Below are 23206 nucleotides of genomic sequence, written 5' to 3' on the forward strand. Positions count from 1 at the left end.
ATTGAGTCTCAGGAATGTTTGCTTCAGCTTTCAGGATTTCTAAACTCGGGGGCCCCATTTCTAATTACAGGTGGCTGAAGCCAATCTTTGTATAGAACACTTAACATATGAAGCAAAAGCATTTTTCCATCGGACACATGGTGTATCCTCCTGAGCTCCAGACCAACGTAAGAAGCAGAACGCGCGCTCACAACACTGGGGTAACAAGAGAACCACTTCTTTACCTTTTCCCCAAAGATCCTTTGGCAGATGCCATTCTTTGCTAGCTTTTCTTTGACCTGCCGCGTTAGCTCTATCGTATCCACTTCCTGGTACATATAAATCTCATACTGCTCAGGTGTCAGTGGAGGAACTGAAGGTTTGGATGGCTTTGACAAAGACACGATAGGGGATGAAGGGAGGGGGCTATTCTGTGGTGTCTCACTGCGACTCGCCCCAGTCATGCTCAATTCAGAACTCTGCGAGTACGGAGATTCAGCGTTTGGCCACTCTTTCCAATACTCTGAAGAAGATGGTCCTTGGAGCTGGCTACGATCTGGCCTAGTCTGATTGCTGACCTTTTCTTTTGCACCACTGGTTTCCTCAACTTTTATGTCTTCGGGAAGAGCTGTATTTCTTCTCTCATGCTGCACAGTATTCCACCAATGGTCCTTCCAAACACCACCGCGTCCCAACTCATTTTTAACATGCCTCAACATACCCTGGGCAGAATCACTTACTCCATGAAGCTCTAAAACAGGCGCCTCCTGAGGCTCCTTTTTGAGCCCAGAGAGGTTCTGCAACGCAGAGATACTGGAATCAGTGACAGATGAATGTTTCTTCAGGGATATGGCCAAAGGAGAATAGCTGGAAACCGAAGACATTGCAGGTGTAGATACTAGTTTGGGGGACAGGATAGAAATGTCAGCTTGAGATAAAGGTGGTGTTTTTAAGGCAGGTTCAAGGGCAGCCTGCTGTGCCTCCATTTCACGTCGGGCTTGTTGCAGAATGGATCGAATAGCATCATCAGAATTGCCACTGCTAGATGCAGAAGGCGGCTGAGCCGGCTCAGCTATGAAAAACAACCAAAAGACTAAATGCAACACAGGAAAATGCTTTATATTCAACACGTGCTACTGTTAATATTTCCCTGTCAGAAAAAAGGGCTGCAATACATTTCTGGATGGGAAGGATGAGTTTCCACTAAGCAAAGGTTTGTACTTTATCAAAATAAGGCAAGATTTCCAAAGTTCTTCACTGGAAAAATATGAGAGTTGCCAAAGTGCTGGACTGGTGCAGGCAGAGCCTCAGCTGCAGATGTCTGGTACCACTTGCATGTTTTCTACCATTGAAAACATTTTCAAACAAATGCCTTTGAAAAATCAAGCCTTCAGGTCTTCCTCCCCCACCCCAAGTGGTCAATAACATGTCATGGGTCTGTTTGCAGAGTTATTTAACCTTTCACTTCTATCTTCACAAAGGAATGGTAACACACACAAAACTGAGCACAGCTGCATTCACCTGGACGGACCACTAATACCCTCTTTCTAGATAAATGAGAGGAGCCCTTTATACTCCAAAAATATAACACACAAATTACAACAAGGCAGGAACTTTACTAAGAGACTTCGTTATTTCATTTAACAAGCTGGATATGCTCCTACTTCCTGTTTTCTCATTCCACGGTCACAGCCACTGAAATAAACAGCTCTACAAAAACCAGGCTGACGCCTGGTCATCACTCTGCCTTATCTGGAGCTCTAGAATGGAGCCCCAGGCTCTTTCAGAAGAGATAACACCTAAAAGCAGTATTTCAGTGGTGAATCGGGACTCGTGGGGCTGTGCTGCAGCAGCTGGGGATGAGCAGAGCAATGGCATCTGTTTCCATTTAAGTTAGTCTCCTCTGAGGTCCCCAGTGGTTGAAAACCAATTCCTCTGAAAGCTACTCTACAATGAATGGGGAAAGTGAAGCACTAAGTATAAGAGGGAACCCATGCACTACAAGAAGTGGCCTCAAAGTGAAGTAAGATTTGAAACACACTGCATGTTATTCTAGTAATATTATGGGCTCGTCTGAATACATTTCCAAATTTGCCTCCCTACATTCCTTCCTGTCACACACTATAAAATACATTAAAAAAGCTAAGAAATGGGGAAAAAAGGACAGTGGGACTCTCTCTTCTGTTTTATCTACTGGTTTCATTGGGAGTTTTGAGGCTGAATTAATATTTGAAAGGAAGTCTGACATTCCCTGATGAAACATGCGACTGGAACAATGTGCTTGCAGTTTCCTGCATACAGCCCATATTTTTCTCCGTGTTACCATTACTTGTATAAAGTCATATTCGCTAAGTCATATATTAAATTGTATATTGACTGTCTTTTATATTTTGCCATGAGATTAGCTTAGTTTTCATTTAAGAGACAACTATCCAAAACTGTAAATCAGTATTTAAAAAAACAAACCGAAGGACTGCACAGTTCTTTCTACTCCAGCATTAGTAATTTAGCAGTAGTGGAAACTGTTTTAAAGTTGGGAGGGCTATGGAGTAGACTACGTGTAAACTACAAGACAGAATACAATGAGAAATTAAACTTATCTAGGGCTAAGATGTTAAACTAACGATGTTTTGGGGAAAGGAAATTCTTTTTGGATTTGCCAGTTCATTCATTGAACAATTTGGTAACCAAAACCACAGTCATATAGAAGTTAGAACTGAGTTTGCTTATATTCTAATTTCAGTACATGATGGCCACAGTATGATGGTCCTATGTGACTGATAATTGCTGGCTAGGTCATGACCCTCACCCCAACAAATCCATTCAGTTCCCTCTTCCATGCAGTTGTGTCCCTGGGGCCTGAGTTAGATAGAAGAGAAGAGAAAGCAGGAGCCATTCCCTTTTCAAGGAGCAAACTGCTAGCAGAAAGGATTTTGTAGGTATGTCCTGCAGGGTGACTGCCTGCAGGTCTGGAGTGGTGTAGGGAAGGCAGAGATTTGCATGTGGGAAAGGGTGTTCAGGAATCTTAGTGTTGCTCCCCCAGCAGCAGGGCAGAGCAGAGTGTTGAGCAGAGACCCTGCCAAGCAGTGACACGTATGCCTTAACTTAGGATGTCTTAGAGACAGAAACAACTCCACCAAATAATTAAAAAGAAAAAAGAAAAGCAGCTCTTCAAACCTGCATTCAGGGTTTTAAGAATATAATTAACTGACCAGAAAGCTCCTGGTAATTGTTTTAATTAAATTCTGAAATAAAAGGAGCAAGAGACAAAATGAGACCGTACCTGTTTTCTGTACTTGCAGCTCCCTTTTGGCTTGTTCGAGAATGGATTTGATGGCTTCATCAGAGCCAGTCTCTGTGGTTCGGATTCTTGTGGTTATATTACCTGAAGAAGAAAACAAAACTAATGATTCTGGGAAAACCTCTATTTGCTTGGTTGTTTTGTTTTAACACAGACAGTATATACTGATATACCACCAGCACGACCTGACAACAGTTTACACAGGAGCTTTACCAACATTTACAACACCAAGAAGATACTTAATAAAAGAAGAATATCCTTGCTGTGCAAAAGCCTGCCCACCAGCTACACTGGAGCAATGAGAACACTGACATCACCAGAGGAAGAGCTAGGTGGTCATATATACCTTTTCCAGCATAACATACATAGGTCTATCTTTTTTCCTTTCCCTTTTTTTTTTGTTTTTGGAGGGGGAGAGGAAACAGTAGGGAAAAGAACCAGAGGGGAAAGGAAGAAAGCTAAAAACATAAGATAAGGAATCAACTTTAAAACTGCATCAGGTGCTAGGCAAAGGAGGAGGAGTATACAATCAGCCCAAACCAGAATTAAAACAGAACTAGATAAAAAGTAATCTTTAACTTTCTAGAGGTTACTACATTAAGAAAAACAGCCATTTAAATGCAGATACCATCTGAAGCACTCTCCAGCTAAGAGCTATTACTTGGTGGTTTGGTTTGGTTTAGGTTTTATTTAACCACTAAGGGGAAGAAAAGGAGGAAAAACTATGACTGTGAATGCTATTGCCCTTAACTGCATTTTTCATGATGAGATTATAATTCGTAAGTGAGCTAGATAATTTCTGTCCGGAGCCAAAATAACTACAGAGTTTTAGGGTACTTGTTTCTGTTTTTAATTCTTCCTCTTGTCTTGCTACAAGAAAAATACTGCAACTAATCTGTAACAAAGAAATATGTTTGTACTTCCTGTTCAGTGATAATTTATTGCTCTCATGTTCACTTATGATGATTTTAAGGTTCACTATTTTATGTTCACTAAATGATCTATAAGGTCCCTTCCAATCCAACCCGATCCTGCATGATTCTATTATTATCCTGTTGTCTTTTTCACATACCACACTGAAGTATCACACTAATTTAACAGTGAATTAAACTGTATTTGTCCACATGAGCCCCATGAGAAGAAAGAAGTAAATCTAGAGCAGAAGCAGTATGCGACTGATGTTGTAATTGTGCACTTTCTCCCTCCAAAATCACAAAAATAGCAAAGAGAGCATTTCAATGGATCTGATGCTTTTATAAAGCCACTTCTATCACTTCTCTCTTTTTATCTGCATATGCAGTGAGGTTGGGAGTGGAAAAAGTATCCAAACAGGGTTACGTTAGTACAGCAGCAGCAGAATTAGAAAAAGCAAAGTGTTCATCTAACCCATGGTTTGTTTTATACTTACTGTCTGTTTTTCTATCAGATTCCAGGCCAGAATCAAACTGCACAGTTTTAAGGAAACACACAGCTAAAGCACACTCCACTTCCTAGGTATTGACTGCAAAGAAAAACACCTGCCTGTGACGTACCTTCAGACCCATTTCTTCGTTTCGGTACTTCCTGAAATAGTCTGTTCAGGTTCTGGCCTGGATTCTCTGTTGAAAAACAAGTTTGGTAAGAACAAAACAATCAGGGGATGGTTGCTCTGACATCATGGGCTGTGTGACATGAGAAGCTGGCAGCCTGTCTCTGAGCACAAGGCTCTGAGCTGCCTTTGCCCCCTCGAGCCCTTGGCTGAGCACGGCTGGAGCTGGCTACTTGGGAAGAAGCAAGGCTGGCTGATTTGTTAATAAAGATTACAGCTACGTTCGGAAAGGAGATTAGACAGATATAAATAAACGTCTAGAGATATCAAAAATGAAGAGGTTAAAGATGGGCAGATAATCCCCTCAAGTACAATCATCAAAAGGAAGAACAGATTATAAATCGACCAGTGTGAGCTTTCAATTAAACACAATCTAGCAAAACCCTGCCTGTCCTTTCCAATAGTTCTTGACTATAAACAACCTACTTTCCAGTTTCTCTAAATGTAAATCTCAGTCTTTGCTTAAGATGAATCACAATGAAACGCATGTTATTTCTTAAAATCACTGCCTGAAATGTGCAAAGCTGCTTCAAATCAGGGTTCTTTTTATATTACTCATCTCATGCATCACCTGTGATATTTTGCCAAACACTTTGGGACAAAAAAAAATCACGTAAGACACAACAAAAGTCTGGTCGCAATAAACAACCCCAAATAAAAACGTTCAGGTGTTTCTGAGGGCTGATACCCTTAGTTGCTATTGACCCTTTTCACTCTGTATTTAGCTCTGATAGCGAGCTATTGGGAAGTGAGGGATGTGAGTGTCCCTGCTGCTTGCCCCTGCTGACAAACACAAGCCAGCGGCTAAAAAAAGCATAAGCAAAGATACTAACCTGCTTGAGGGCTGAAAAGCAGAGTTAGAAAGCTGTACTTTCTGCACCTGACATCTGATTTGGGTGAAAACAGCAGCAACACAAAAATGGCCCCATACAGGGAACATTCCAGTTTATAACAGTGGTAACTAAGAGGAAAACAGGGCGAAACCCTTGGCCAGTGAGCGCTTACCTCTTTGTCTACCCTGGATGCTGCGAAGAGCCAAGATGTTCTGCTCGTCCGAGAGGAACTGCTTCATCTTATGAAATGGCTCCTTGCCTCTCACAGTCAGTTTATTCCATGGCTTTGGCCGGGCTAGTATCTCACTCACAGACCCTTGCGACAGTCCCAACACATAATGTCCAAATATCCGCTGTCCAATATTGTGCTTGATCAACTGCTCTTTCACCTGACGTGCAATTTCGGCTGTGTCTATTTCCTCGCCTTCAGAGATGCTCCCAGCACTTTCTGACTGGCTGGGAGATGGGGCCATGCCATTTACATCCGGACTTTGTTGTAATGGACTTTGGGAAGATATGGAGTTTGTGCTGTAAGGACCTGTTGAAAAAATCATGCTTGTGCTTCCTGCTTCCTGCATTGCCTTGGAGTAGAAGGACTGCATTAGCTGTCGCTGGAGGAGAGAGTTTAGTGCAAATTTTCCTGTGGAGGCCAGGGGTAAGCTGGGGCTCGCCAGGGATGAGCTGAAAAAGTCTTGACTTAAACCCGTTGGTGAGAACTGGTGTGTACCATTAGTATTGGAAGCCTGCTCCCCCGTGTTGCGGAGCAACTGAGAAGGAGGGGAGGCCGGCAAGGTTGCAGGACGCTGACTCTCAGGCTGGTCTTTCCCTTTTCTCCTGGCTGACCCTACAAGGAAGGTCAAACATAATGCATTATGGGGGATCAAAGAGGGAAAAACCAAGATAAAAAAATGCAAAGTTTGCCCCGCAAAGGGAAAAAGTGCAGATTTCCAAGGGCCAATGAAGTGGCGGTGGGGTTTTTGTTTTCATTTTGGTTTTGGTTCGTTTTCATCTGATTGTTGGGTTTTTTTCCCCATAATTGAAATTTTAATAAGCCAAACAAGGCCCCCAAAACAAACAACATGCATTTCATGTTTGCACCTTTCTTGTATGTTGCAGCCTGGAGAATCCCCCTTACAAACATTAAAACTAGAACAAGTACATGAAGTGCAGTTATACATTTAAAATAAATGCAGTTACAGACAGCAAGTCTCTTTGTTGTCTCTCATTCAAGACATTACTCATTGGACCTGACTGAACCCAAATGCAGCAAACATTTACATTTTGGAACAAACCAATTTGAATAATCACCATTAGGTGGATGCACCAAGATCACTCAGTTATAAGTCATAAACCGCTTCAGAATTCAGTAATCCCAGGGCCAGTGGCAACTTTTAACTTCCTTCCAGCTGCAAAAACCATAAGCATTCAAGTATCTGGAAATTCCATGACTTGCCATTTAAAAAATGTGCACACAAGATGTAAAAAGCCCACATTAGGAAAGCTAAACGGCAAACACACTTTGCTAAGAAGAAAGTATTTTGTTTTTCCAAGCTGACCTGCTGTAGTATATCTACATGTATCAGACAGGAAGATTATTGTGTTCTACATGCAAACATTTTGCATAACATTGTGTGGGGGGAAGAGACTTCTGGTGCCACAGATGAATTTGTTCCCAAAACAGAAGACAGCCTCAAATGCTACCACTTGGTACATCCTGTATTGCCTCTCTTCCCTAACCTTTAAAGACTCTCTGAGGTCTCCAAGTACGATTTTCTAATCCAGCCTATAAAACTGCAGAAATCCAGCATTATCCAGTATTCTTGTCGCCTCTTACTCTTTCTGCCATGCATCAGCTCAGACATTCATCTCTCACTCAGCCCTCCCTCCCGTTACAAGACAGGAAACAACCAGAATAGCTGAAAATCGCGTCAACCTACCACTCAGGTCACTATTTGTGATACGCAGCGTGGCGTTCTCAGACTGCAAGGAGCGGTTCTTCTCCAGCAGCAGCACCTCCAGCGGTTTAGATGCATCCTAAAGAAAATCAAAGTGGGAGGTTTGTTTCTAAAAGCATTAAGAGTCTCACTCAGGCACTAAAAAGGATTTCAGAAGAAGAAAACAACTGCTCATCCCTGCTATGAATGCAGCTAGGGAATTCGCCATGCATATATTTGCAGGAATCACTCAGCGCTCCTACGTGAGCCATTGAAGAGATTCACTGTTTAATTTTCATTGTAAATCATCCCTCAATTCTGCATTATTTTGGAACATGCAATGGAACATTCTCTTAATCCTACTTATTTTAAAACGGTACTGGCATGCCTTCTATTTCAAAGCTGCAGACTCCTTTTAATCTGATTAAAACAGGAGTTAAGATTATATTATTTCTTCTAGGTTGACTGACCCAAGTTGAGCATTCCCTTGAAATGCTGCGTTTCAGCAAAACCACTTTGCTCAAAACCAAAGTCACTCACAGAAACCTGTGTCTGATTTTCCTGCCACCGAGCATCTACCCCTTGATCATTAAAAAACATATTGAAAATTAATCCCTGTGTATTGCTATTCAGTTCAGATTTCAGAAGCAGGAATTTAATTCATAACCTTTAAGCCTCATTTGCTGGAATAGCAGAGCTTCCTCAGTACTCAAAGGTTTGTTTTCTTTGGTGAGCATTATTTTCAAGGCTAACAAAGGCTTAAAAATGGTAAAATCCTTGCTCAGCGTAATGTCAGGACGAGAAACATGCAAATCTCAGCGTAGCTGCCGAACAACTCTAGTACGTTTAAAACACCCAACGCCACAACATTATGAATATCCACTCCAGCGCAGCTGAAACGTCATTCTCTGTCTTGACCACTTTAAAGAAATGAACAGGCAAAAGACGTTCAGTTCAGCTTTTTGCATAAGGAAACATCAGGAAAACAATGCTCAACCCATTATGTCTCAACAGCCACAGGAAACTGCCCGTGCCAACACCAAAGAATTGCAAGACAAATTTTTTCTTCATTAACTGAATTGCTGAAGTAAGAAAGGAAACAAAAGTAGGTTCAGTACCTGCGCACCAGAGCTTTCAGATGGTGCAAACTCCATGGATTTCAATATACTGTGGAAGGCAGAAAAACAATTATTGTCTATTTCTTCGTTTCATAACAACTCCACTAATGAGCATTAACATTATCACTTCCTACTCTCCAGCAACACTACATGTGATAACAACTTTCCTTGCAGTAGCCCAGTCTCATAATGAATATAGAATAACCATTCAAACTAGTTATTGGATAAGAAAATTCTCTCAAACGTCATCTAAATCATTCCATATGCAATCCCACCAGGCCAGTTTAAAGCATAAATTTAAAGGTTAATAAGGATCTAACATTTTAAGCTGTCAGAAGCGATATAAATTTCTCTGTGAAGCTTGAAGGGAATGAAGAAGTTGTAGCAAAGCAACAAAACAGGGGAATCACCACCCCAATCACAGTACTTTATATAATAAACACCAGCTCACACAGCAATGAAAATATGCACAAATAATCCTCCCAACCAAGACGCTACAGGCTAAAAGGCAGTTTGTCATTTTAATAGCCTCCTAGTTCTATGGCAAAGGGAAGACAAAATGGCACAATATTTCTTGAGAAATATGAAAGATCCAAGTATTTATAAGTACATTAAGAGAAGAATCTGATAGTCTCCATGTCAATATTTTATATAAATACTGTGCGGTCAAAGGATGTCTCCCTTCAAAGTCTTTCAGTAAGAGTTGTATCATCTGGAAAGTGACAATCGTACAGGAACACAAACTTATTACTCTGCTTCGTCTAATAAATTGTTTTAAATAGGCCTGCTGCAGGCAGGACGTTAACTTCTCAGACTGAAGCAATAAATGATTTCAGCTTCTCATCGTACAAAGATGACATTCATTTGTTGAGGAAAAATACCTAACCAGATATAGATGGTGTTTAAACAGCATTTTTTCAAGTCTAAAGCACCAGGAACTTTGTGTGGCAGCAAGAATACATCCAACCATGTATTGTATGTGGAAAATGAGGCAAAAAAGGCAGAAGGCCAGTATTAAGATGTAGGGACTGGTTGGGAATGCCACCAGGAGTCAGCTGAACACCCAGCGCTCATTAACTGCCTCAGACCATGTGGCGTCCAGCTCCTCTATAAATCTGTCTGTGCTTTAATCCAGAATTAGATGTCCATGAAGTGACACTCTGGGAATCAGTAGGCTCAGTGAGTCATTCAAGATCACTCAAAGCCATAGCAAATCCAAGGGAAAAAAAGTCATTCCAAGACAGGAACCTCATGCGTTGCACACTGTGTTAATTCTGACAGGCACTCCTACAAATACAATTATTAATAAAATCACAAAATTCTGGCCATCAGTTTCATCATATGGTGTCACTGAATGACACCTCTTCCCAGCAGAAATCACTGTGGGGTAGAGCCACCATCCAATACACAAACACATAAAGTAATGCCATTAAGACTCTGCTTTACGTGGGCATAACAGCTCACCCACATGCAAAAGTGCTTCTTTTCTGCTATTAATGGAAATGTGCCAGTCAAGGAGAGAGGCTGTGCATTAATGGCTTGAGTTCTTAGAGATCCTGACATTATATTGACATCACAGGCATGTTTACTCAGGTTACTAATCACTGCTGAAAGCAAGTGCTTCTTGGGACACCTCTTAGAGGCACAGCTCTGTCTACAAGGACTCCAAGGTTCTGGGGGAGATAAATATGCAGAGACTCATCTAGGGAAAATGCCTTGAAAAGGGGGGCTGAAAGCACAGCAAGCAGTAATCACAGATTCATAGAATGGCTTCCAATTGGGTTGGAACTGGGTGAGCTTTAATGTCCCTTCCAACCCCCTGCCACAGTCAGGGACACCTTCCACTAGACGTGGTTGCTCCAAATCTCATTCAACCTGGCCTTGCACACTGCCAGGGATGGGGCAGCCACAGCTTCTTTGGGCACCCTGTGCCAATGCCCTCATGATGGTCAAAAAAGGAGACCTATCCCAATTTTTTAAAAACCCTATTTTTTACTGCAAATTATCTTGTGACAAACTTCCCACAGCAAAACCCAGCTGCTTCTCCCATTTCGGCTCAGATCAGCAGCACAGTTGCGACGCCGGTCTCCCAGTAATCCCCACTTACCGCACTTTGGTTTGCCATGCAGAGCAGTCCTGGAGTATACAACCGCCTTCCTTCAGGATGAGACTAAACCAAAGGAAGCTGCATGCTCTGAAGGAGCTGGTGTGATGTTCTCTGACCCCTACTCTGCTGCCTACAGAGCCAGATTGAAACCAGCCCCAAGTGCAAAGTAAGCCTAAATGTATTTAGTCTGTGTATGGGGTTCTTGGTACCAAATGGCCAACTTTGAAGCCCTGATCCTCTTGTGCCCTCCACCTGCATCGGCTGCTCTACCAATGCATTTCTGTACTGAGTACCTGCTGCCAGCTGGGACCTGCAAAAAGGACCCTGAACCCTGCAGCAGCTGTATTTTCCACTGAGCTTGGAGCAGGCATGTGCATTCAAACCTCATCTGGAAACTTACTGACCTCTGCCAGCTTAAAGTGTATTCTCTGCTACCTGGAATAGCCTTCTGGCCATTTCACAGGTAATTTCATATACACTTAGAACCCAAAATACACTAAAACCCAGGTTGATGCTATCTCAAATTGCCCTTGGAGGAATATTCACTACAGCATGTTCATTTTCTCAAATGTAAAAGCTAAGTATGTCAAAAATGACTCTCCAAATGTGTCAAAAACAGGAATACCAGGAAGCAAAATGTTTCCCCTCTGGATTCCAGGAATATCTTTGCCCATGAGATTTCAACTCACTCTGCTGCTCAAGATCAGTTATCTGCTCTTTAAAGGAAAGATCTTGTGACTTGAATCTGCACATCTAAGACGACTTGAAAGATCTTACTCTAAAGCAAAGTGTGCATTGGGACAGCTCAACTTTCTGATTGTATGATCCTGACTGCACAGGCAGGAGGGTTAGCACTGTTGTATTACTCAAGAGGGGACTGAAAGTACACACAGAGCTCTCAGATCTCAAAAAAAAGGTTTAAAAGCCATTTGGCACAAAAGCCGATGCAGCAACAAAGGAATCCTCCCATCCAGATCTTGATGTGGACCACTTTAAGTTCCTCCAAGGTTAGAAGCCGGCTGACATTGAGACCCCTCAGCCTCGAATGCCTCTAACATCCTTGGGAGGATTAAGGAAAATACATCAGTTCTCAAACAAACAAGGAGTTTATTCTCTTTTTCCTTACTGGTATCTTTTTTCTTGGTGTGTATGCATGTTATGAGCAGTTCTTTCTCGGTCAGTGTTGCAGGGTACAAAGGCAGCATAGTAGGATTCAGTACGAGGGATACCAGATCTACAGCAATAGACTTTTCATAGCTTCACTTCAGATGAGACTGTCACTCTCAGATGCCTATTAAGATTTTGGCACATCTTTTGGACCAGATGGGAGCAGAGAGGGTGGTGTGAGCGAGCTGCTGTGACAATGCAGCACTGCAAACATCTTCAGTGCTCTCACAGAGGGTCTTAACGCCCCACACCTCCCAGTCGGATGGTATGTGGACCCTAGGCCACCTACAAGGTAGCTGGCTGTGCCTCCAAAGTCTGCAGATAAAAACTGTTACCCACAGATCAGGGGATATAAAAGCTGTAACAGCCAGGAGAACAGAGTTAATTTACTGGCACCCAACAAGGGCCACTTGCAGGAGATTCCCCCATCTATTTTCACTGCAGGCTCATCTTGAAATAACAGGAACAGGCAGAAGCACCGTATGAACACTCTGGTGTCATGGCTCCTCCTGGACCTCTTTATCTGCCTTCCCTTCATGTCAGTGTTGTAAGAAAGAAAAAGTAAAAACCAAAAGGCATTATTGCCAGAAATACAAAGATATAAAAGAGCTCCATAGGATTTAAAACTCATTTGCTGCTTTGGCACATTCACATTTAGTAATTCATGCAGCAAATGGAGAGGTTGTGGCCTCATTCCCATTCACTGCTTTACATGAGGGCATAAAGCAGCTGAAATCTGAAGCTGAGTTTCCTTAATTCAGGAGAGAACATGGATGTATTTACCCCTATCACTAAAAGAATTATGCTTTTTTTGAGACCAGTTAATATTCAGGTATAGTGACCAAAGAAACAGTCAACTGAAACTATATCCTTCCATCAGGGTGTGCTGCAGCTGGCGCTGAACCAGAACCGCAGTCAGCATGGCTTGAATGTAATAGCACCAAGGGCCTGGGCAGTCCCCGGGCTTGCAAAACCAAACGTGCTTTCCACATTCTCCAGGGACGTGTAAACAAAAGCACATGACTCCCAGCCCCATCTGAAATACCTCATTAAACAAGGTAACATTTTTTCAGGCTTCTTAAAATACACACAAAAATGCCAGAATGATGAAAGAAGAGATGGAGTTTCTTGCAGTTATTTAAACCATGACACTAAACACATTTCCAGTCAAAAAAGTTCTCTTCTGAACCTGACAGCTTATCTGGTTAGAGTTTAAAATGAAGCTCTTTTAAGTCTCTTAAAAAAGCCCCCTGGAATAGGAAGAGGCTGTCTGTGGCTTTAGTTTAAAACCACAATGTATTAGCAAAAATATACAGTGAAACAAGCACAGCATTAAAATGTAAGTGCTGAACAGCGGCTGGCAAAAGCATAGAAAAGGTATTATGGCCAAAGGCCCTGCGTTTAATTCTTGGTCCACATCACATTCAGCCGGTGGCTGGGGATTTTTAGAGAGTCATCCACCTAAAATACCACAGATTTTCAAATGCTTTACCCTTGGTGGACAATAGTTTTAGCACCTTTTCTTCATGACACATGTATTATGTGCTACTGCTATACTGCTTCAATAAAAAGGAGCACTCTCAGATACAGCACTGGTTCTGGACGCAATTTCTGCCAATACTCCCAATTTCCCCATCTTTGTGGGTTTGAGTGAATTCTTTATTGTTCCAAGATCACAGATTTGTGGCTTCATTTAACAAGTATTGTTAAACTACAGTTTGTGAAAAAATTACGGTAAGCATTTAACACTTACTTTAATTCTTTCTTAACCTCTTCATAATCAGCCTGTCCTTTCAGTTTTTCTTCCAGTTGCTTTAAAAGAAAGAAGATGGATTTAATTATTTAGGTTTTTTTCTTTCTGCAGGCTTTCAAAATCATCTTTAAATTATTCCATATATACAGCAGCACAAGTGAGGGTTAATGACTCGAACCTAATTTACATGTATTAGAAAACAAACTATAACCAATTCAACATAAACACAATTATACCTCACTCTTCCTTTGTTTACAGAGTGCCAAGCGTTACAGAATTCAGTAGGTCCCAATTTGGCTGTTTGCAATGTCACTGTCATGTGCTCAGGAAAGAGGTCAGGGAAGAAGGTATTAAAAATGGGGGCGGCTGAAATCTTTATGCAACTGATAAATGGAATAACCAAGCAGGATGCTTTGGCACACACTGTATTCTTCATACGACAACTCTTGATAACCTTATCTACATGGAAAAGAAAAAAGAAGACTGAAGAAGCTGCTGTTGACTGAAACAAGCCTTAGGCTTGTAAGACTTCTACAATGCCTCATGCTCAAACAAAACAGCTGTACCAAGTCATTTTACAAGCATTACTTATTGCAATAACTACTGTGATTACACACCAGAGATGAAGCACGGAGACCAACTCAGCAGGTCTTTTTGCTCAGGTCTGCCTGACCTGGGGCTGTCTCAATGGTTACTCCTTGGTGTGAAGATACCACAGATGTTGAAACAAACCTTCTAACACAATGCTACATATTTGGACCTTACCCAGCTCCCAACAACAGTGCTCTTCACTACAGGATAAATGCTTCAGGAGGCCTAAAACATAGTGATACATAATCGCTGCCGTTACGCTGCTTTCAGAAGCTACATTCATTTCCCACTAATAATTTCTTTGCTTAGTACAGGCACACCTGATCTAAGCAAAGAAAGAACAGAACTTACTGGCTTGCAACCTCCACGGGTAAGTTCAGGCTAGCTCCGCTTCATTTTTTGGTGTAAAAATTGTCACAGAATCCCAAAGGTCATGGAAAACAGAAATAACACAAGGACAAAGCACCCTCAAAGACAGAGCATCTGCTTTGAAAACGAAAAGAATATACGGCATGAAAAAAGAAAATAGGACTTTAAGTCCAAGAGAGGCTGCCTTCAGAGGAGAAGTGAATTGAAGAGGATCCTACACCACTCCTGGGCTGCTTGCTGAATGCAAGAGGAAGGCAGGGAAGGCCTGCAGTGAACTTGGATAATTATAGCAAACTCAGTTTAAATGCAGCCCCATAAAGTTCCACACTAGCACAGTTATCGGTGTATGAACAGCAGGGCTGGGACACATGAATAATTAGAAGTATGAACCTCTTAACCCAAGTAAGCCCGTGTGTACGTGTCACCCATCTCAAAGCTACCGATGGGTACAAGCAGCAAACCTGGACACTGTAATACAGCACCCACAGATCAGCAAGTCCATCATCTGAGACATCTTAATAATTTCAATGAGGCTTCTTCAGGTGACAACAGCAGCATGATGGGTCTTTGTTGGATTTCCAGCTACTTTGCTATCTATTAAAGGATTCCCTGTCAAGCCCTTTCCAGCTTAGGCATTGCTGGTATTTCCTTCTTGCCATTAGTACACATATTTAAGAGCAGTGACAAAGTGGACATCATGTTATCAATATACCACCCTCTTAAATTCCTGTTCCTGCTTTTTGACACCATAATCCACAATCCTTAGTCACTGCTGACAAGAGGCATCTCCCAGCAGTAACAGATGGGCCCTGCTCTGGCAGCTGCTCAACAAGCAACTCTTCATGGATCAGCACCACTGGTTGTTACAGGAAAGCAGAAACTATTAAGCGTGGAATTTGCACTCTATGGAACGCTGCTGAAACAAGTGGCCTCTTAAAAAGTCCTGTGTCCTAAATCCTTAGCCATCAGTAACTCATGCAGTCATTCAGATGTGTTAAAAAGACAGAAAAGACACACACCTTTTAGCCATTTCATCAGATGTGTCCTGGCCTTACCAAATTCCACTTACTAACTGGAATTATAGGGATTATTGACTTTGCTTTATATAGCAGAGACAGCTGTACAGGTGTTCTGGTCCTGGTTAACGTGACCAGGAAAATCCTACAAATACTAAAGATGTCTGAGGTTCTGATAACCTCCAACATGTGTTGAAATCTCATTATGCAAATGCACTACATAACCCCAGGGCTCAAGGGTCACTTCAGTCCTCTCAGTTTTAAGAAGGGCCAAGCTTCAATGTGCCATGAGTTCAAGCAGCTTTTCAAGCTACAGCTTGATGCTGAAAAGCAGAGTCACTTTAACGTGGAATCCAGCTGGACTTTTTAATGCACCAGATGAGGCTCAGTAAGACTGGAGAGGGATCTTTAAAGGAAACCAGCGAGCCAGAGAGCCCTCGGTACTGGGCAGGAGACTGAGCATCATGGCTGACAGCTTTAAAACTCCAATGCAGGCAATGGGAGGATGGTCCTGAACACCACACAGCATCTTTCAGCTCCCCCTGGCCATCTTCTAACTGCTTCTTGCTCCTCTACAGCTTAAAGCAAGGATACACTATAATTCATCTCTTCCTTACCTCTGTGACTTGTAGCGTTTTGGGGTCTACAGGATAGCTTTTACAGTAGGGATAACTGGCTATTTACACTAGCCCTCAGTATATAAAGCACTGGAATAAATCTAAAACAAACAATATCCTGGATTAATCCATTAGTTCCTTATGCAAGGACACGCTAAGAAAAAGTAGAAACAGAGATAAAATCCAAGAAAAGCTAATGATTCCCATTGTCATGCAATCTATATTAAATGCACCTGTACAGGGATATGCTTTACCCTGAAAATCTTTCTGAGAATTTTAGGTGCAAAGCCCAGCTGGTAAAAAAAACAATGTTGACAAAATGAAGCTGCTTTAGACTCTCAGGTACTTGTATACTATTATAGCAGGTTGGCAACCAGCAATATTTTACTTTGAATTGTATAAAACCCACATACATCCATCACTTCCAAGTACCTAATATAGAGATTGTTGCCATGGAAAATCTGCACCTAAATGTATACTTTACTAAACAATATAAACTAACAACTGAGAATGCACTGCCTGTATATAAGCAGACTCTTTAGGCACTTGGCATCTTCCCAGTGAATGACTGTTTTAAAATGTATTAGTATGGTAATTGTCTCAAAGAACCCTGTGAAATGCACAGAACATGGTATAACAAAGGTTCAAGCTGTGAGACAATCTGGAGGAACTAAATATCAACCTGCTTAATTCAGACAAAATACATCCTAACGTCCTCCAACAGACAACAATGCAGGGAGCCAGAGGACAGAAGGAATGGAGTGGTGGTGTTTTACACACTAAATCAGAAGATATTCCATGTTAAGGAATTGTCTTGCATTTGTTGTGTGAATAAACTCGTGTTGGAGCATACATAGATTGGCTCCCCTCTTATTTTTAACAACTGAGTAAGTTATTACTGTGTCTTTAACTAAAGTGTCTTAGGTAAATAGCATGTGCTGTATTAATGGATCAAAACATCTAAAAAACCCCATAAGACTAATGTCATAGTTTAGAGTGATAAACTAAAAAGCCCATATTTAATTAACCCAGGTTATCTGATGGATCTCTTCGCTAACTAGCACTGCTTTATTGTAACTGGATAGCAAGGAAGCTCTAACACCCAGCAACAAAGGGTTAATACAAATACGATTAGAAAAGACTTGTTACTAGAGGACATGTTTTGATTATTAGATCAGATGAAGATAAAGAAGCAATAATTCTTAAAGTATTTCTGTATTGTTTCATTAAGTCACAGAGTATTAAAGAATTCCCCCAAGATATGGTCTGAGAACACTGCTTTAATTTGTGAAACTGTGATTCATTTTTGGTGGAGGCAACCATTACAATCTCAGTTGAAGCAATCCCTCTATAATCAAACATGAGATCAACACATTGCCACTGAGATTTGGGTCTTTGTACAACAGAACTCAGACACAGGTTTTCCCAGCACTTAGGGGTGAAAGTATGTATTGTGAAATATTTTTATACTGCAACAAATAAGGTTAGAGAGGGTTGAAATGACTCAAATTTTATCAATAGAGTCACTGCATCAGACACTATCAACAAGAACCTAAATACAGAGCATTAGCCGGGCAAGCCTATGAGAAAATGGAAGGAGATTACTGTACTGAAAATCAAAGGCTTGCTCTGTAATTTCTATGATCCCATTCCCTTTGAAGTTAATGGCTAAACTAATACTGACCTCACCAGGAACATGCTTTATTCCAAGAAAATCTGTCAAGTGCAAGGACTCAAGACATTTTCTATCAGGCTTTATGAAAAAAATAAAAAAACCCTTTCAGACAGGTATAGCCAGCAAAATGTGTTGCTCAAAACCAGGCCAGCTCCTTCCTCCCTCATTAAGAGTAGTGCTCACATAGTGACAGATGGGCAGAGACTGATACTGTCAATATAGGAACCTAAAGGGTTTCCTTTGCTCTCCTGAATTTTCATCAACATTTTCATAAAAAAGGCTGTCTGAAGACACGCTGAAAGCAGCCTGAATGCAACACTTCTGCTTTCATTCCTAACAGCCATTTCTCCACATAAATCAAACCGCGCCAGAGCAAAACCAGTAAGCACTAAAAAATGTCAGAATTAAAACAATTTGTAAGAGTTTCAATTGAACCTTAAATCATTGTGATAGAGGAAAGCTGCCCACACCACAGGCAGAGCTAAGTGGGGACTATCAGCCTCCTGCTTTCAAAAAACCCTCAGACTATAAAACCTGCAAAAACTATGAAGTCTTTAATGGAATAGATAAATTTATCTTGTTTACACTTCGAAGCTCGTAGATGGTAGAACAATGAAAGAGACAAGACTTACAGGAAACTGATTCATAACACATGTTAGGAACCATTTTTCATGCTTACTGATAGACTAAAACTGTGTGGGCTAGGGCACAAAAAAGTGAAGCTGATGAAGCAAAAGGTAAAAGGGGCACTCACAAAACTATTAGATGCTTCTTCTAGGTTTAGTGCAGTGCTGCTGGTATAGAAATGAGTTCAGGACTGAACTGCTAATTCTAAATGGGAATTACTGTGCAGCAAATACACAGCCAAAAGAATGAATGAGATGGTTATTAAGGCTAAAAAGCAGTCTCTCTGATTTTACTGGGTTTTATGCTCTAAATGATACACTTCCCTTCGCCAGTGGAGAGAACTGGAATGGGCAGCAGGTAAATTCAAAGATAGAACATAAACATTCCTGGCAAATCTTCAGTAACAATCACTGGAGTGGGAACTGAAAGTTTCAAAACCTAACACAGATTTGCTGTGCTGTTTCAGTTCAGCTACTGCACTCCAGAGCCATGGTAAATATATGATGGGGTTTGCTAGTGGTTGTAATTCTAAAGGTAGCCATGCTCTGCACAAACAGATTTCAAAACAGCGAGAACTAGGTCAACCACATTTCAACAAACCTGAGATCACTTAGAATAAAATGCCACAGAAAACAGAATTCAACAGCATCCCGAAGAAGTCAGGGGCTTTTATGGTGCCTCTCAGAACCACAGCAAACTTCCACCAGTAATAGCCAACACTGGTACAAAGGCTGTATCCTTTGAAAGGTGCTGAGCACGGAACTGAGCCTTACTTTAAGTGTGCTGTTCTTGGCGGTCAGCTGCTGCTCCAGCTGGGAGATTTGGCTGCTGGAGTTCTCCCGCAGCTTGGTGAGGCTGCCCTGGAGTCTCTGGACATCTTCTACCAGCTGGGCGATCTCCCGCTCCTTCGCAGCCAGCTCCACCTCCAAGCTGGACCGTGTCAGCACCTCGATGGCCTGCTCCTAATGCGAAAACATGAAACAAAACAAAGGCAACAAGCTTGAATTCAGGGCAGGTAGGTAAGGATCAAGCACGGCTCCGGGTAGCATGAGAGACACAAACAATTTCTAAAGCTGGGACTCCTGCTGTTGACTGTGTGAATCTGGAAGATGAACCCTGCTACTCCCCAGCACAGCTCTTTGGTAAAATAGGGCTAATGGAGAGAATTAATGTCCCTATTTCAGAAGTGCACTGGAAAGATGCAGCCGTGAAAGTCAAAGGATTCTATTTAGATCTATTTATTATTAATAGTCCAAATGCTTTGACAACTATGAAAATCTGTGCTTACAAAATACTAATCAGATAGAATGTTCGGAAGTAATGGAGCAGAATTGCTTAATCAGGAAGGGCAGAGCCGTGTGCCTTTGGCTGTCTGTAGGCATGCTGCACAGCTCAGGCAGAATAGTCAGAAATGGCCCCAAACTGCTGCTTCCAATGCACTTGCTCTTCGCCTGAAAATTGCTCACTGTTAAACATTATTGCTAGCAACTAAAACCTCTTCTCCACGGGGATGAAGATAGATGTGACAGCTGTAAGACAAGGCCATTCTCCCTTCGGCCTCCACTTTTAGAGATTCCCTTTCCCAAATCAGGACCTTTCTTCTTCCCATTTCCCATGGCTGCAAAATCTGTCCTCAAGTCTGAAACCTCCTCACTGGACTCAACTTTCCAGCAGGACAAGAATTAAGAGGGGACAGAGAAGTTAAGACAAAGGCAGATCTATTCTGAAAAGGTAACACAGACTAAATGTACCATTGCTTTTGTCTCCTTTTGTGTTAAGAGATCAATAGCTATAATGCATTGGAGCTCTGAACCTCTCTTCCATGAACAACACACACAAATTCTTGCGCAGACCTGGGGAGCATGAGGCAGCCCGATAAAGAAGGCATATTCCATTATAAAGCCTAAAACACATCTTACAAAGGTTAATGGCTGTTCCTCAGAAAACACCAGTGAAGGAGGAAAGAATCCATTTACCACAAGAGACACACACAATGATCGTAAGCATTATATCAAAGATCCTACGGCAAAAAAGCTGAAAATTCAACCCCCCCTATGCTGTCACCCAAGCACTTTCCTTACAATTCAAGATGACATTGCAGCACGTTGAAATATACTTCATTGCCTCTTTGCTGGAAAATACAGGCACAACAAAATGCCTTTTCCATATCTTCTAAACACTTAGCTTGATTTCCAGTGACTGCATAGCATTGTATCTCAGAAAGCTACATGTAGGAACAGCAGTTAACAACGCTTTCCTATTACACTGAATTATACTTTTAACTTGAAAAACCCTCTAATTTGCTTGCATGAAACATCACAAGTTATATAATCATCTGCTGCTTGTGCCTATTGAGACTCGAACGTAGAGTCTGAAATAAGATAGATAATGATCATTTTCCTCCTGCAGTAGTTGTCATATTAAATATAAATGAAGTGCAGAAGTACTATTAAATACAAGAAAGACCTAATGTTAAAATAATGATAAGACTAGGACACGAGATAAGAAGAGGCAGGTAATTCAGAGTTACAAGTGATATTCAGGCTTCTTATTTTGTATTTTGCAGCCTGCTTGTCTATCTTCTGCCATCTCTGAGAAAATACTGGGTCATATTAATAGACGACCAAACAGATCTGGAGGACTTAGGGTTTGTTATTCATTCTCTGCAAATGTATTTTAAAGGCAACCATGTGTTTCTCCGATATCAGTGTCAAGCATGTATATGGCCTGCAAGTAAAAAAGCAATGTAACGAGCACGATTCCTTTTGTTTGGTAAATCTGCTGCTTAGAAGAACACTAAATTTCACTTAATTGCATATTTACATTTAAATACTCCTATTTTTCCTTTGGCAAACGAAAATCAACGTAATCTGCCTGCTCATCTGTGATACCTGTTAACCCAGGACCAGCTGGAGTCCTGTAACAGCACCCTGTGCCCACAAGGTCTGGTCAGCAGAGCCAGTGCTACCAACCTCCCCAAACAGCACTCCTTGCTTTATTTAGAGACACACAACAAGCAACCAAATCCTGAGGAGTACAGGATATCTTCCCCATTTTTTAAGCTTCTTTTATTGGATTTATAGGTGTAATTTTCAGTTTAGATATATCCAGTGAAAACTGGAATGATACCGAACTTACTTCCAGTTCCTCTAACAGACCATACACTATGAATAACAAGAATGAGCAGGCAGCAGGTCCTCACTAATGTAACCAACACTGGGCAAAGTTGGTCCCCTTGGTCTGAAGCTCCACACCTCCTCTGTGCCCTTCAGGCAGGCGAGTGCTCATGGCCCACCAAGGCACTGTTCATTACACTGCATCAATCCCTTTATTTTTCCTCTGCTGATGCCCTTACTGATGTGATTTAACTTCTGAGTCACTGCTATCCTCCTGGACCAGCTGAGGAGAGCTATGGATCACCATACCAGTCACCTCTGTCCTTCCTGTGGTCTTCTCCAGCCACCAGGCCCCTCAGAAGTTGAACCAAACTGCAATCCCAAAGGAACACAATTCCACTGCTGTTAAAATATTACTTCAAACAGATATTTTTATAGCTGTGAGCTTAAACTGAAAGAGTTGTTCTGTAGGAATGTCAGAAACCTGTAAGAGCCAGTAAATATTTTCTCTCACCACATCAGGTGCCTTCTGGATCTGCGTAGCAAGTTGGAGAGATTTGTTAGCTGATGAGAGCTGCTCCCTTAAGGTCTCTGCCTCTCTCTGAGCCACCTCTGCCCTCTGAAGGAAATGAAAAGGGGTGAAAAGAGAAAGTACATTCAGTTTAACAACTGACAATTATTACAAGAACATTCATCAATTCATGCCTGACTGAATATAATTGATTTTCCTAAACACTCAACCTAATAAATGTTAGGAAAAAACATAGAATGTGATGGATTTTTATTTTAAACAGTACAAGGAAGAAATAATTGAGCGATTATGACAGTAATTTAACGCTAGGAGCAAGGAATCCCCTGCTGATACTAATGCTGCGGCCCACTGAATTTCCCAGACTGAATAAATACAAGTGGAAATGGAGTCTTTTTATTCAATTTCTTTCTATTCTCATAGACCAAGCAGATTTTATTGCAAGGTTCCTCATGGGAATAATTCTCACGGGTAAATGCTGAATTAAAAGATACTCTGACCATTCTCTCTAACACACACACAATGTTGTGGGCTTGCTTTCTTCAGTAATTATTTCCCCAAACACGAATTGTTAGATTCTGTTCTTTCAGCACATCTATTTATTCAGCAATATTTAACCCTAAACTGACGATTTTGCACAGCTCAGTTACCAGCTCCTGGAGATTTATGCAATATCTTATCAGCCTGGGACCTGGCTACCAGACAGAATTCCCCTATAAATATTGAGTAATGATAGAAAGGAGAAAGGCAGAATTATGAGGAAAGATTGTCTGCACAAGAGTTTGGGTAGAGACAGATGGATCAGTAACTTCAGGCAATAAATAGCAGCAAAGTCCTTTCCATAACTGTGTATAAGCTTCTGTTCAGAGAAGTGGAGCAGAACCTG

At 41.4% G+C, this 23206-nt stretch overlaps 1 protein-coding gene across 11 annotated transcripts in view; it reads right to left on the reverse strand.

Annotated features, from left to right (window-relative positions):
• The window catches only part of CUX1 (cut like homeobox 1), a 269998-nt gene that overhangs the window by 66503 nt on the left and 180289 nt on the right, over window positions 1–23206 (reverse strand). For 4 of the 11 annotated variants that reach the window (XM_065694951.1, XM_065694947.1, XM_065694948.1 and 1 more), the window contains exons 10-18: window positions 22306–22410; window positions 19449–19637; window positions 13781–13839; window positions 8754–8802; window positions 7639–7735; window positions 5874–6239; window positions 4813–4878; window positions 3263–3364; window positions 225–1051 (exon numbers count right to left, since the gene is read on the reverse strand). In XM_065694951.1, the coding sequence (XP_065551023.1) occupies window positions 225–1051; window positions 3263–3364; window positions 4813–4878; window positions 5874–6239; window positions 7639–7735; window positions 8754–8802; window positions 13781–13839; window positions 19449–19637; window positions 22306–22410 (1860 nt within the window). Of the gene's footprint in view, window positions 1–224; window positions 1052–3262; window positions 3365–4812; window positions 4879–5873; window positions 6546–7638; window positions 7736–8753; window positions 8803–13780; window positions 13840–19448; window positions 19638–22305; window positions 22411–23206 lie in introns of all 11 variants that reach the window. The other 7 variants (XM_065694945.1, XM_065694944.1, XM_065694952.1 and 4 more) reach the window with 4 other exon arrangements.

The sequence above is a fragment of the Lathamus discolor genome, chromosome 14, assembly GCF_037157495.1.
Source record: "Lathamus discolor isolate bLatDis1 chromosome 14, bLatDis1.hap1, whole genome shotgun sequence".
NCBI classification, from domain to species: Eukaryota; Metazoa; Chordata; class Aves; order Psittaciformes; family Psittacidae; genus Lathamus; species Lathamus discolor.